Source organism: Fusarium phalaenopsidis, assembly GCF_050370095.1.
Source record: "Fusarium phalaenopsidis strain FUZ10S chromosome Unknown contig_32278, whole genome shotgun sequence".
Classification (NCBI taxonomy): Eukaryota; Fungi; Ascomycota; class Sordariomycetes; order Hypocreales; family Nectriaceae; genus Fusarium; species Fusarium phalaenopsidis.
Window position 1 is genome coordinate 2,925,130 of NW_028145417.1, and position 15,461 is coordinate 2,940,590.

General features: G+C 50.2%; 4 protein-coding genes across 4 annotated transcripts; 2 read left to right on the forward strand and 2 right to left on the reverse strand.

Moving 5' to 3' along the window:
* Positions 1–3,304: 3,304 nt before the first annotated feature.
* Positions 3,305–5,144, reverse strand: LRP88_01546 (uncharacterized protein; the record flags this gene model as incomplete). The annotated part of the gene is made up of 3 exons (XM_083238226.1): positions 3,305–3,840; positions 3,891–4,656; positions 4,707–5,144. 3 exons carry the CDS (start codon positions 5,142–5,144, stop codon positions 3,305–3,307), a joined length of 1,740 nt encoding a protein of 579 aa, XP_083106731.1.
* Positions 5,145–5,837: 693 nt separating this feature from the next.
* LRP88_01547 (Hsp70 family protein) lies at positions 5,838–8,184 on the forward strand (the record flags this gene model as incomplete). The annotated part of the gene is made up of 8 exons (XM_083238227.1): positions 5,838–6,503; positions 6,561–6,591; positions 6,769–7,025; positions 7,231–7,361; positions 7,413–7,623; positions 7,678–7,831; positions 7,885–8,052; positions 8,105–8,184. The coding sequence occupies 8 exons, from the start codon at positions 5,838–5,840 to the stop codon at positions 8,182–8,184; spliced, it is 1,698 nt and encodes a 565-aa protein (XP_083106732.1).
* Positions 8,185–12,044: 3,860 nt separating this feature from the next.
* On the forward strand, positions 12,045–13,257 carry LRP88_01548 (uncharacterized protein; the record flags this gene model as incomplete). Its single annotated transcript, XM_083238228.1, has 3 exons — positions 12,045–12,135; positions 12,243–12,891; positions 12,978–13,257. 3 exons carry the CDS (start codon positions 12,045–12,047, stop codon positions 13,255–13,257), a joined length of 1,020 nt encoding a protein of 339 aa, XP_083106733.1.
* A 1,243-nt stretch (positions 13,258–14,500) lies between these two features.
* LRP88_01549 (uncharacterized protein) lies at positions 14,501–14,992 on the reverse strand (the record flags this gene model as incomplete). The annotated part of the gene is made up of 1 exon (XM_083238229.1): positions 14,501–14,992. The coding sequence occupies one exon, from the start codon at positions 14,990–14,992 to the stop codon at positions 14,501–14,503; it is 492 nt and encodes a 163-aa protein (XP_083106734.1).
* Between the last annotated feature and the right edge of the window lie 469 nt (positions 14,993–15,461).

Consider the following 15,461-nt stretch of genomic DNA (forward strand, 5'->3'; position numbering starts at 1 on the left):
AGGGGGAGAAGCAACATTATAAGACGTCCGATGAATCATTACCAATGCACTGGTCGGCCTCGGACAAACGCGATGTCACCATGCAAGCCTAGAAAGCCTCATGCAGAGAGACGCGATGGAGCCAACGGAACGTAGGCAGAAACTTTGCCCGATGGCAATTTGAGTTAGTCGGTCGCCCATTGTTTGACCCCATACATGTGAAACTGTACGGTGCTGAAAAAAGCCACGTGAGGTTCAGGCAGAGTGTAAAAATTGACACAACAACTGCCAACTTCAACACTCGCAGCCTCAACACGGGGTGCAGCTTCATAGCCATAACCGCTTCTCCCATCCGAGAGATTCTATCTCCGCGATGAGAAATGAAGGAGTCATTAACCTCTCCAAGCCACCAAGAGTTTATACAGATTGTTCTTCATCCCTGCTCCAGGGTCAACCACCACTGTTGAAACTACAGTTCCCAAAAGCTCTTTGTAAGGCAGCGAGGTCACTAAGCCAGGCTACCTTGGTAAAGTTAGCATAAACAGCAGCCCTTGAATAACCACCTACGTAGTCCTGTGTCTGATGATGCGAGATACCAGCCAAGGCATGCAAACAATTCACGTGGGTTTCGCATCTTCAATGGAGAAGCTCCCAATAAGGACCGTGTTTCTTCAATTTGAACGGCTTCCATAGATTTCTTTAGCGACAGTTGACAGCGCAACGAACGAGTGAATGCTCCACATTTAAGCAACACATTGAGAACCGAGACCCAGAGTCAAAAGAAAGTACCTACATGACCTTTTCGGAGATCCTTCACCAAACCATGAGATTCACCTACGACGGCCTACCCCGGTTCCTCTTTTGAGAAGGGCATCCCAAAAGTCTTCTTCCTTCCCTTCTGCCTCAACTTTTGATGCCTCGAGCTGTGGAGAAACCTGGCTAGAGTGAGAGGCTGGGGTTCCTGCAAAACTCCAGGTCTCGGAGCTTCTCGACTCGGGCCTATCTAAGGATGCAGTGTCCCAACAATCTCCCCCCACGTTGAAAGATTTTGGTAGACCGGGAGTCAGTCTATCTTGGCGGATAATACGGTTAGGCTTGCAGGTTCAAATAGGCAGAGGGGATGACAACTTACCGTCCATGGCCGGGAGTGCAGCCGCCTCGGGTTGAGCCAGGTCGGCTCGAGTTTTGGACCTTCTAAGAAGCAACTTAAGGCGCATTCTGTCTCTCTTCAACAGCCTGCCCCCCATTTGAGCCTTTTTATCAATCAGAGCATCGATTTCCTCTTTATCAAAACGGGATTGCGCTTCCCAAACAGCTTCCTCTGCAGGTTCTTCATCTGTCTCCGCTACAGGTTCTTCATATGCCTCCTTTGCAGGTTCTTCATCTGTCTCCGCTACAGGTTCTTCATCTGCCTCCGCTGCAGGTGCTTTCTCTGCCGGGGAGGCTTCCTCTTTTTCAGAAAAGGCTTTTTCCGCCAACGGAAGCATTTCCTTCTCCTTGGATATAGTCTCGGCCTTCACCTCAGCCTCTTTCATAGCCTGCTCTGTGGGCGACATCCTTCTCTTCCTCATCTTATCCTCCAGCACATTTTCCGGAGTCCCGAAAAATACTTGGCCCTCATTCTCGTGGAGCTCCTGTTGTTGTTTGAACAACTCTGAACTCTTGAGGAGCACCATGCTCTTCAACAGGGTCCGGCTCAGTGTGTTTGGCCCCTCGAGTTCAGAGAGCATGCTGTCGATAGCCGCAGGTGTCGCTTCTTCGCCGAAGGAGAGGATACGAGATTCGACATACGCGATGACGCCGGGGAGCGTCTTGAAAGACACGTCGGAGTCTTCGATGGCCGATATGATAGACGGCAGACTGAGCGTGTCGCCTACCCTGGTTATTTCTCTTCGCGCGAGATCGCGGAGGCGAGGGAGCTGAAGCGAGTCGGCTGCGATGTATACGTCAAGAGCAGTCTTAAACTCAGAAGCTCGCCTTTTCTCCAGGCTGTCGCCCTCGGGTCTGAGACATTGGTAGACGCCGCATACCAGAAAGTGCAATAGAACATGACCGGTCGCGGAAGTGATATCGGTCAAATGGGCCTTGAGTTTAGGGCCGCCCCTAAAAAGAGAGCGAGAGATCGGCTCGACTTGGTTGAGAAGATCTCTCGGAATGTAAAGCCTCTTCCCGTCCCGAAACAAGACAGCACAGGTTTCACTGGCATAAGGTCTGTAATGGTCGGTTACTAACACGAGCTTTGGGGGAAAGCGGAGAGATTCTTACGAATGCTCTGGTCTGACATCTTTCTCAAGATCCATGTCTGGTGAGATGTTGCCACGAGAACGGCTTTCCTCGCTGTCGTTGCTGGTCATCGCGGGGAACGCGTGTGTGTTGTTGGGGAACTTGGATGTGCACGATAGCGGGTAGAGATGTTGGGAATAGATCTGTGGATGGATAGCAGAGAATCATGAGCCATGGGCTGCTCTTTGAAATCGAAAAGGTGTGCTAAAGCTATAAGGTTCCTAGGCTCGGTTGGTCGGCCTCCCACATAAGCCACCAGGCGAGCAACTCTGCCTACCGTAACGAACAAGCCGCCCGTTCGCATTCACCATTGGACAATGACCCTTTTTACTACGTCATAGATTGTTCATTGGGCATTTTAGGCGCGAAAGGACCACAATCTATCGGCCTTCAGTCACCCGAGACCGATATTTGCGGCCTACTTGCTGGCCATCGAGGCTCAGCACTGAGGGAGGAGTCGACTCCCAACAGCAAACATGCAACAGGGCAACAAAACGGAGTTTTTGGTTTGCCATTTGTTTTACCTAACACCAATTTAGCAAGGCTGGTGACGCTGGCTGGCCATCCACTTCATGACAACCCCCTTGCAAACATCTGGCTTTAGTCCTGCGGGAGGCCGACCACGATTCACAGCCTGCTTGGTGTCTCAACCGGGATCCAAAAGAACCAATCAAATCATTTTTACAGTTTCCATCAGATTCTACAAATCTCCCAACGGGATACGAGTTGTCCCGCCATGTCAGCTTGTTGCCCTCTCCTGAAACGCGGCCCGCCCTGGACAGGTAACTACTGCAGAATGAAGCAGTGTCGAAAAATAGACTTTCAGCCGGATACTAGCGTCTTTGACTGATTGATATCAGGTGTTAAAGTGAGGCACAACCAGTCTACAACGATCGTGGCGCAGGACCTGTTGGGGGACAGTCTGCGCACCTCAGTACTATGCATCATCTATTTGCCCATCTGCTGCATGAGAATATCTATCCATTACGTGAGATTGTGACCAGATACAAACCAAGTACCCCTTCAACTGCGAGTACCCCCCTCAAGTAAGTACAACGGCCTTAGCAACATGGCGGAGAGATGCCACCTCTTCTTCCGTCGCCTCTGTCAGACATCTATCGTAGTGAGTCTCAACTTCCCATCGAGACTCTTCAATCCTCGTGTCAAGCTTATCCCTCGGAACAGAGAGAAGAGCCGGAAGTAGGCACAACTTTACAACACAGCCATCACTCGACATGTCGTCTTTTTCCATCCTTGTCTCGTCAAAGTCGTGCCCGGGTAAGAAAAAGTAGAACTTCAGACGCGTCATTGAATTAGTCAGTGCAAACTTCAGACTCAAAGCTTTTCTCAGCGGGTTTTCGAGGTCGGGGGACTCTTGCATAGCTGTGTCGCCGTCTGGGGTCGTCATCTGGCTCTTTGCCATGAAGCAGAAGTTTAGGCTCTGTAGCATAAACTCGGAAAGGTGCTCGACCTTTTCTTCAATCATCCGCTCCTTAAGTCTATCCTTGCCGTCGCTATCTCTATGTGTGAGAGACTCAAGTGCGGCGAGATCGGCCATATGGAGGGCCTCGGATCCGTCTGGAGAATTTGTTAGTCTCAGGTTCCAGGAGCATGCGACGTGCTCTTACTTTTAGCCAAGATGTGCCTCCTATAACCGTCTATGAGTGGACTCTCAACGCCCAACACATCTGGAAAGGCACGTTCAAAAACGAGCTCGAAAATCCCGGCCGCAACCAGAGCTGCAACAAGCCTTGAGCTAGGGATCTTCTCACTCATGTAGTGACATAAGAGAGGATGAAGGTCCCAGCCAGAGGCCTTCATTGCCCAGCCCCTCGCTGGATGTGCATTTTGGTCATTGTTGCTAATCTTTGGGCTTTTGTCACCTCGGGAGAATGCATGAGCTTCGTTAAGAATTTCGAGGTAGAGACCCTGATGTTCTTGCATGATGGTGCTCTCCGGCAGGCCAGGCCTTCGTGCCTTGGAATATTCGACGTTGCCAGAATGTGTAGACATGGCCTTATTTCGTTTCTCTAAGATGTACATCATTCGGTTGGAATAGTCAATGTCACCTTTCGTCGACTTGCGGAGGTGACGCATCTCTTCGTGGTCCGTTTCCAGCTCAGAGACCCGGTTCTGGAGGGCCAAGTTGTGGCCCTTGAGTTTCAACACCTCATCCTGAAGAGCTGCTATGTCGTCTGAAGGTTGCTCAGTTGGACCGGGGCTTGATGTCGGGCTTGGGCTATGCGAAGCACTTTGAAGGCTAGGACAAAGGGGCGAGAGTTCGCTAACTTCGCTTTCAGTATCAAGTACGTCGATCGAATTCACAGCGTTGTCCTTGTCGCCTTTATAGTTGACGCTGTAATCCAGGGGATAGAGGCTCGCCCCTGGACGTGTCTATCGCTAACTTAGATGCGACGCCAACTCTTCAATCAGGCAAGACTTACCGGAGAATTCTTGTTGGTCACCTTCAGCCTGATGGCCGGTCTCTTGGCCGCGAACGTCCTGACCGTGTTCAGCGCAGCCCGAGACCGAGCCCGGGTCTCCCAAGTGTTGCTGCGCAACCCGTGTGGACCATGAAGAAGGCCGGTGAATATGGATTGAATCTCGCTTTGCTCTTCGTCGGATAGGTCGAGGCTGGGCGTCCCCTGGGTAAAGACGTCGTCGAAGTTGTCACATAGCCCATGATTCTTCCATTCGAGCCGAAGCTTCCGACGGATCTGCGTCTGTGTGAAGTCGTTGCCAGTGACTCGCTTCAGGTGATCTTCAGCTGTCGGGAGCAAGTTCTCTCTGTAGGTAGCACACCAGTTGAGATAGGCCAGGAGTTGAAGGCGATTGCTATCGCTCCAGACCCTCCCATTCTTCCGTGCAACTGTCTTCTCCATGATGGCGTGAGTAAAAAAAAAAAATGGAAGCAATTTGGCAAAACGAGAGGGGGAAATATCAGTTTCTTCACCGTCGCGTAACAAACACGCTTGTCCTCTCGGCTGTAAAGTGGCGCTCCCATCTTGCCATCTCACCTCACGTCTCACAAATGACGGGCAACAATGATTGGCCGGTGGGAACAAACAGTGTGATTGCAATGACACTCTTGCTTTAGAGGAAATGCACTTTGCCGTGATGAAAAAATTTCATGCCTTGGGAGCCTGATTTCCCGGGGCAACAAGCTTGAGGAAATGAGGTGACACCGTTGCAGACTGTTCGACGTAAAATGAGAGCCTTTTCGCCCTCGTGAATAATTCTTTCTTTCTTACGACTACATCTCTTTGTTCATAGCCAAGTCTATCCAAACCTCGCTCACTAATATGCCCTTACCCACCCCTGTCCGTCCTGACAGACCCGGGCGTCGCCCGCGTTGCTCGTTGGGCAGGCCAATCTCCTCCCAGAAATTGAACGAAGAGGATGTGGAGCGACTATTTGAGTCGACTCATGATCTCACCCTGAATCGCTGTATCATCTCAGTCGACTTTGGCACCACTGCGTCAGCCGTCTCCGCCGTCAAGATACCCCGTGGCTGCTCCCCGGACTCCATAGATCCACGCTCCATCCGATCTATTGGGAACTTCCCTGACGTCGCCATGGTCTGTCGCCAGGACGACCCGATGTGGTACAAGGTCCCTACTGAGGTCATGTATCCCGCCAATTCACGCTACTACAAGCAAGAAGCCACCATCTCCCAAGAAGCGACTGACACTGAGGGTGACGTCCTCATGCGTGATCAAAACCATGGTGGCTCCGATGAGAGCGATGACGAGGACGCCGATGATCCGCAGAGCTTTCGCTGGGGATACCAAGTCGGCCATCTCTGGTCCATCCCTACTGCCCACAGCAACGAGATGACCTGTCCGCTCGCACGCTTCAAGCTCTTGCTTGATGAGAGCGCGACCACCAAGCCAGTTCGAACTCGCCTCGGAAAGACTCTGAGACCACTCTGCAATAGGAAGGTCATCAAAGACGACTACCAGCCTATTACCGACTTCCTCTCCCATTTGCTAGCTCACGCCAAGTCTGAGCTCGCAAAACAAGGCGTCGATGAGAGCTGGCAGTTTGAAGTCGTCCTCTGTGTCCCTGCCATATGGGACCCCAAGGCCCTTCGCACTATGCAGATATGCCTGGCGCGTGCCATGGACCGCGCCGAGTTCCCGGGTGTTGACACTGAAAACAACAGTATTGAAAGATTGTTCATTGTGTCTGAGCCAGAGGCTGCAGCAACATACATGGTGAGCCAGAACTATCGCTTCAGGGTGAGTTTAAGAACCCCTCTGTGAGTTCCAAGTTGGCTGATTCGACTACCTCCGCAGCGTGGGGATACGTTTGTTCTCTTGGACGCAGGTATGATTCTTGAGACTCGTGAGCAACACATGAATAACAAGTCCAGGTGGCGGCACCGTCGATGCTGTCACTTATCAAATTGAGAATCAACTCCCGCTGAGACTGAGCAAGGAGGTAGTCCCTCATGGTGGTAAGTAACCCCTAGCATGCCTCTGATCCCAAGTCTCACAACAGCAGGCGGGCTCTGCGGGTCCAGCTATCTCAACGAGTACTTCCGAGAGCACCTCCTCAAGCTTCTCGGGAACCAAACTCAGCTGGAAGTCAATGGAGTCACCATTCGGGGTCTTGTCGAGCATATCATGGTCAAGATTGAGACCACCCACAAGCGGTGCTGGGACATCTACCTCAACAAAAAAAAGCTTTCCCTCTTTGTCTCCGGAAACCTCAAGCCAGGAAAAGGACTCAAAGGCAACTGTGTCATTATTTCAGCGCAAGTTTCCTGTCCTTTTCTGATGAAGTGTTCTTTCACGCTCACGGTTCGCAGGAAGGATATTGAGGCAATGTTTCTCAGACTTTTTGTGCAAATTGGGGATATCTTGGAGAACCAGATAATTCCTGCAAGCAACTACGGTTACAATGTCGATGTTGGTCTCAGACTCTTTCAAGTAATCGTAATTATACTTACACAGTAGTACACAGAAGGTCATCCTGATGGGAGGCTTCGCTGGCTCCCCTTCCCTGCAGAAATGGTTGGAAAAGTTTCTAGATGGTCTGTGCGAGAGCCGCGGGCTTCGTCCAATCAAGCTATTCCGGCTCGAAGAACAAGAGAGGTTCGCATATCTACCTATAGTCCCGCTCATGATACTGACGCAGAGATGCAGGAGGATGGCGGTGAATGCCGTCTCCCAGGGCGCCATCCTTCGAGCCCTTGACAAGAAGAATGGGCCAGCGAGATTTGCCAGATCCAGCTACGGGCTTTTGCGCTCGGAGCCTTGGGGTGATCACATCGAGCACAGTAGGCAGAACTACTCTGTTAACCGGGCCACTGGGGAGCACTATATACTGAAAACCATATACTGGGTGTTGAAGAAGGTGAGACCATCCCGTGACTCTTACAGGATTCCTATACTGATACAATACCTTTAGGGAGACAAGATAGGACCGAATTGGGTCAGCGAGAAGCCATTGGAAACCGTCCATCTCATCGAGTACGGAGACCCTCTCATCTGCTGCGAGGAAATATGGGTCTCAGACACGGCTACCGAGTCCCACTACCGATTTACATACAAAAAGAACAAAGGTACGGGGGGTGTCTCCCTCAAGCGCTGCACCACTAACGCGAGACTGTGACAGGTGCTCAAAAGGCCGGCACACTCGAGGCTGATTTCAATTTTCTCAAAGAGCAAGGTCTTATCAAACCCATCGAGCCAGAGATTGGAAAGAATGGCAAGCCGATCGGCACGAGACACTGGAAGGTGGAATTCCTCATCTATTTGAAGATGATTGGTCGAGACTTGAGTTGTAGGTGCCCCAATACCACAAGACAAGGTCCAGAAGCTGAATTTTGTGATAGGTATTGTCAAGAGGGACGGGAAGGTCATCAACAGCTGCCGGATTAACATCGCCCCTGGCTTTGACATGGGGACCATGTAGGGGGTATTTCTGTGCGAGCCGTTCTGTTCCTTCAGTGGCGCTGTTTTCCGGGGAGAGGTATTAACAGAGTTATGGGAGTTTGTCAGTACTGTAAGATGAAACTCAACCGGCGCACGGTACAGTGGGGGCCATGGTGTTTGGGGCCATGGTGTTTTGGGTCATTGGGCTCCTAAGCCGTCATGATATTGAACAGTATTTTCTTTACTACCTCTATGCCTAACACTTTCTTTAAGTCGATGTGAATAGGAATGGAATGGCAGCCAGTCTTCCTTTGATCAGGGTATAAGCCCCTTTCAACACTCACCAGCTTTGTCCCCTTTGGCTGATTGGCTGTCGGCTGTACTGGGTAGTATCTTGCGAAGTTACGTTCCAGTTTCCATCAGCTCCCTGAAGCAATTGTTGTCAATTTCTGTAGCTAGAAGAAAGTCATACCGTCATGTTGAACAAAGGAAATCACTAATCAATCCGAACCAAAAAGCCGAACTCTCCCATCGAAATGTTCAGGCAGGTCCCCCTCCCATGCGTTCCTCCATTCTTTGAAACTGTTCTCGATCCGCTTAAACAAGTAGCTGGCGGGAGTAAAGTAGGTAACATCCTCAACTTCTAGATCCTGCGACGTGTAGCCTGCCAAGTCACCCGACACTACATTCTTCGTTGCCGAAAGAAACCTCTTACGGTCTCCCCACATCATGCCCACTAGCTGGCCGGTTCGGTCCATGATCCACGATCCGCTATCACCGCTGGCGGAAAAGAACTGCGCCATGTGCGGTGCGACTATTGTAAATGTCCTCTGCAGCTCACCACCCTCGTTGATGACAGATGGGGCGCCGTTGGCGATCCCCACGGTGAGATCTGTTGTTCTACCCCTTTTGGTGGCGTCGATACGGACGGGGTCAGAAAGTTCCCTGACGCCACTTAACCTTTGCTCTGGGAAACCTGGTCGCAAAGGATTGGCGCTAAATTTGTTTTGGACCTCTTGGGAATTCTCGCGGAAGAGTTTGATCAGTGCCCAATCCTCCACCTTTGGTGGAGGTGATCCTTGCCTCCGTGGAAGCCCCCCAAGCCCACTTGAAGCCCACACAGTACCAACCAATCTGTCCGCTGACCTCATGTATTCTTTACGTCTTTGCAACTTTTGTCGCAGCTGTCCGACGTCTTCTTGGGGCATGGGGGGTCCTTCACCAGACGGGGGGACAAGCTTTTGTAGGCTGTCGATGACAGACTCTGAATCGGCCTTCGCTGGGTGCTCGATTATCCGCGATAGTTTTGGACGTTCCCTCCGAAGCCGCCTGATACGGATGAAATCTTTAAAGAGCGCTATGCCACGTCCATTCAGCTCATGGAGCGGCCGAATGACCTCCAAAGCTATTTGCAGCTCGTAGTAGTGAAGCTTCAAAAACCATCTCATGTCTTCCATGATGTGCGTTTCCGAGTCCTCTAGTCCGTTGCCTGTGATGGCCGACCAGTATGTTCGACGATGGTGTGTTCGCTGGTCTGGAACGTTCAAGTTTAAGAGCTTTCCATCGATTGAAAGAACGATTCCGTCTCGTCTTTGTCGGCCGATTCGATTGTCCGGGTGGCGCATGTTCCAATAATCCAGGGCTTGTCTAACGAAGTCGCAGAGATATGTCTTGCGGTCATCGCCATACATTCTGTGTGATCTTAGTAACCATCACCGCCACATTTGTAATCAAATCGTATCTTACCCTTTTGGCAGGGGCTTCGGAGGTCCCAAACGTGTAAGAATCTTGTGAATGCCTGCCCTGTCATACTTATTAAGACGCAGATCCGCCAAGTCCTCGGACTGCTGCTCAGTCAAACCCAGATGCGATTCTATATTCCGCCCCGTCATCCAGGGTATCTTCTTCTTTTCTTCATCGTCTTCAACCACAACATGGTGATTGGTTACTGCGTAAACCGCGTTGGGGTCCGGGTCATCATTTATTGTGATGAAACCACCGACTGTGCCCGCTTCTGGGATCTCATGAGGCCCGCAAGAGGAGCCGCAGATCCAGAGGGGCCTCTGGATCCAACAGTCCAAAAGGGTTCGTCACGTACCTGGTGACCCTTCCCTGAATAAACTCAACGGGGAGATCATTATCCTTCATGACCATCTGAAGGTCTCTTCTGAGTTCCTCAGCCCGGTCGGGATATTGAGAGAAGCTAGCCACTACTGTAGTCCTTATCTTGCGCTCCTTGCTTTCTGAAACCCAGATTCTCCCGAGGCAGTCGATGCTAACCCATCCTGTGTTGCTTCGCCTCAGACATGCGACAAGATCTTGAAGGGACCTGTTGAAGATATCGCACTCGATGGAATTCTCAGAAACGGGAAAACTTGCTTGGTTCGTGAACGGTTGCATCTTTTGAAACTCATCATACTGGGTCTTGTAATCTTCTTTGCGTTTGTTACTGTCGCTTTCGCCTTTGCCATTACCCTTTTTCTCATTGTGATCTCGTTCGCTGTCCTCGGAGTCCGAGTCGTCGTTATCAGTTGGAGTGGTATCATTGTCGATATCGCTTCCAGGGTCCCCCATCACGTCTCGGGTTTTTGACAGAATACTAGGCACTGTTGTCTAACACACAAAGTCAGATAGGACACGAAGAAGGCTTCGCGGAGAGACGCGCGTGTAGGGTGGTGCCTGAGAGAGATCCCAAGGGGTCCCTTTCTGTACCGGCACTAGGTCCGGCCTCAGTTGGTGTTGGCTTTGCGCCCTGACCCTTCTTTGACATCAGTTCCCCATACCTCAGTTGGCTTAGAACGCGGTGGTCGGGCCTGGAGTCATTCAGTGACCTGCATCTGAGAAAATCCTCTTAGCTTTGTGTTACCCTTGGCCGTACTGGGGAACGACCACGTCCGATTTGCTATGCCATATTCGGTTAACAATGCGCCTTGCAAAGCATGATGAGACGGGTAGGATGAATACCTGCTGTATGCCCGACGAGGGTGTTCGTCCCCTATCCTTGGATTCAGGACGTTCCGAGCTTTCCTCCATGTTAATGACTGAGTATGAGAGGAGCCTCAATGATTCTGTTCTGTATGAGTAATCAAGGGCATTATTTAGAGAAGAATACGGGATAGATCCAAGGCGGGGATACATATGATTTTATTCTAGGGAGGCCGCATCGTAGGCAAACATCAGGCAGCAACATGGCATCAAACAGCTGCCCGTCTCGTACATATGGATGTTTGCACATGCAGCCGGTACCACACCCAGCTGTGACAACCTGCAGGTATCAATGAGCTGGCGGCAAGTTAATGGGCGTGGAGGTGGTGGTGGTGTGGGGTATCATATATGCAATCACCACCAGAGGCATACCGAAAGGGCTGACTTTTGTCTAACCTATGTAGTATCGTAATGTCAAAAGTGCAAAATATCTTACGAGAGGCACTGACGCAAAATGGTTCTTTATCCTGATGGTGTGTTTGGGTTAGCAATTGTATCCCCGCTCCGGCACGATATTGCAACACGCTCTGCAGGTGAACAGGCCGCCCTAAGCGATAGCTTTAATTAATTGACTCGTTTATAATAATCATATTATAAGTATTGCCTTTCAAGGTTAGGAAACTTGAGCCTCATACTTGTAAACCTTCTGAGTTTGTCTCTTATATAACTTAAAATTAAGCAAGATATAACTACCAACAAGTACTTAGGAAGTCGCAAGGAATAAAAAAGAACGGAAAAGTGCTTAAAGCTAAGTCTTGAAGAAGCTTGTATCACTTTACCTTCAAGGGTTCAAGTTCAAGGTCAACTCCAGGGACTCCGATGACAAAGCGGAGCTAGAGCGTGGATAGCGTCCCGGGTTTGTGTCCGGTCTATCCCCCGAGTTAAGTACCGAGCAACGAAGCCGGATTTGCCTTTATGGCATTGCTGAGCAATTTGTCATCCCGAACCCCGCCCACCCCTTCTTATAATATCCGAATTAACTACTTCGTGGTTGGCCAATCCGAAGGTATTTAAATGGAAGAATAGTGTATCCTTGCCCACCCAACTACCTACAACCATACGATCAGTCGTTATCATTATCCAAAATGGACCGCACAACACGTCCCCTTTTAGACTTGACAATTGACAACATTACCGAAAATGTCAATGCCGTCAATTCGACGTGTAATGACGCACGTTTTCGCTTCCTGATGGAAAGGCTGGTCACACACTTGCATGACTTTGCCCGAGAGACACGTCTCAGCACGAATGAATGGCAAGCGGCTATTCAGTTCCTGACACAGGTTGGGCAGATATGCACCGATGTGCGCCAGGAGTTTATCCTCCTCTCAGACGTTCTCGGCCTATCCCTCTTGGTCGACTCCATCGACCATCCAAAACCCCCAGCTTCGACGGAGGGAACTGTTCTGGGACCTTTTCACACCCATGAAGCACCAAAGATTGAGAACGGGACACTGATTTCTCAGGACCCTGACGGCGAGCCGATGCTGGTCGTTTGTTCGGTCAAGGACACGCAGGGGAGGGCAATCCCCGGTGTGCTGGTTGATGTCTGGGAGACGGATTCAAAAGGGTTCTATGATGTCCAGCATGCAGACCGTACAGGGCCGGATGGTCGCGCTATAGTGCAGAGCGATGAGGACGGCATGTTTTACTTCTCAGCCATCACGCCAGTCCCCTATCCGATTCCCGACGATGGGCCTGTTGGGCGCCTCCTGGCCAAGTTGAAACGCCATCAGTACCGTCCAAGTCATTTCCACTTTATGTTCAGCAAGCCAGGCTATGATCCTCTCATAACGTAAGTTCCGTGCCCTCGTCTCTTCCATCTTAGAAGGCTAAACTTTGTTGCAGCGCCTTATACATACGTGACTCTCCGTACGAGAGGTCAGACGCCGTATTTGGAGTCAAAGAATCTCTCCTTGTGCGCTTAAAGTCCGTCTCCGACGTCGAAGGTTACGCAGAAAAGTATGGTGTTCCACCTTCGGCCCGTCTTATGCAGTATAACTTTGTTCTGGTGACGGAGGATGAATCCAACCGGATCCGCAACGAGAAGGCTCTTGAGGCAATCCAAAAGCAAGGGGTAACAGGCATGAAGGTAATTGATGGTCTTCCGGTGCCGGATGTCGACTAGTGAGCTCTATTGACGAGTTCCAAAGTCTATAAATCAGCAAGTATATCTCAAATAAAAATGCCAATGGAGTCTTGTGCCCTTTATTCTGCCTGGAAGATCTTTTCGTCAACGAGAGCGACATGTCGTGGTTTGACTTATTGCGAGGAGTCATTGACAAACCGTTGGTCGAATTGGATCTCATTGCAACACGAGTCGCGGACGTAGGACGTATGAGTAGAAGCATATTGACTCCAATCATCCGATGAACAGCAATTTGCAAATTTGACATTAGCGACTTGTATTTCCAGCAATGGCCAAATCATCCAAGCAGGCAACGCGAGACTCGTTACTACCTACCTCCAACTTAGAGTGTGTATTGACCAATAGGATCTGTCTTTATCGACTCTTCAACTTCCTTGAACGCGTCGTACCCATACAGCCAGGGCTGTACCTCTGGACAAGTGCATCTGCTTGGAAAGGGCGCCCCTAGCTCTTTGCCCAGCTGGGATAGGAAAATGGCATCCCTAGCTTCCTGCTCGGGGCCGTCGGGCATGTGAAACGAATCCCGCTTCATAAGAGGCAACATGGTCAGTAATCTTGGTTCTGCAACAGAGATAGGGAGCGTACCTGCTTAAACGTCTCTTTGACGATTGAGTCACCTCTCATTTTGCGCAGATGCTGATATCTCAATCCAATCAGGCCAACTGCCAATGAAAGAGGACCTATTAGCTATTAACCTCTCTTTACCGCTTTCTCTCCGTTCTTTCCCCCGGCCTTTTCCCACACTTTCTTCTCGTAACCTCATGTTCTTAAGAGTGGGGTAGCTAACCTTCTTCAGTTTGAACAAGCCAAGCCCAAGAACCACATCACGACCTGGCATCAAGAAAAGTCCCGCTGAGTAATCTCTATGGGTTCTACCTTGAGGAGTAAAGGAGGTTTGTACGGTGTTTTACCGCATTGGGTTTAGATGCTGTCATGTGTTTCTAAGTGTGTTCTTTGATCTAGTGAACGATGGATGTGTAATTATCAAGTCATATGTGTAGTTACATTCCAGTTAACGCTGTCTACTTAGCAGAAGCAATAATGTTCAATTTATACAGCCATACAAATATCAGGGGACTATGTTAGAAAAACAATACACATTGTGTGAACATGGTATCGCCTCCAAAAGAAGCCACCGCTAAGCGTTATTGCCATAGGTGAATAGGACTTGCTCAGTGGTCCCCGCAGCAACGATTGCCAAGGTGCTTTTCCAACCGTCAAGTTAGTCGCACTTCCAGGGGGCGGTTATATCGACAAACTTGATGAGTAGCTCTCTGCCCTTCATAGCCATACGAAGCTCTCTTTTGAGGTCCTCCGCCTTGTTCCTGTCAGGGTATTGAAGGAACCCGACCACGAGGGTATTTTTGATCATGGCCGTGCTCAGGTAGACCCATTTGAAACCACTTCGGTCAAGACATGCTTCAAGCTCTTGAATGAAAGCATCCTCGATGGAGTCCTCAGAAGCAGGAAATTCTGTTTGGGTTGTGCATTCGTCGCTCCCTAAAAGCTCATCATACTGTGAGGTGTCGTCTTGTTCGAACTCGGTGCCGTTGACTTGATTGCTCTGTTTGTTCCCCTCCTCGCCATGGTTCTGTCTCACTTCCCCGCTGCCGGACTCACCCAAGTAGGTATGGTCGGCGAGGTCGTTTGGCTTCATCGGCTTTTCTGAGGAACCTTCTCCTCCTCGGTTCTCAGACTTGATACAGTCGCTCATCTTGAAAGATGATCAGAGGATACAAGTTGAATGGTACAGACTGGAGTAGATGTGAGCGGGTAGGAGGGCGAGGCCAACCTTCTATACAGTGTTTCTAGACAACTCAGAACCAACGCAATGTTCAGGTAATAACAAGGCATCAAGCAGGCGCCGTACTTGCGCAACTGAGTTCACACCGAGCACAATGGATCAATCCGCATGTGTGTCCGAGTCGGCAGCAAACTCAAAGGGCAAGTGAAGTGCGGTGGCGGTGTGGGGCATGATTGTCACCAAAGAGAAGTTGAAAGGACTGGCTTCTTACAGCCATTTCCTTTGTCCACCTATCCATGTGCTTTGATGAACATTGCAGTTTTTCCAATCTTGCCAAGGCACTCACTCATAGGACATGTTCACTTGGTATTCTGAGACGACACTCAAGTGAGATCTGAATCATCCTGGGTGGTCGCTTTTATGACCCTCATCCTCCTCC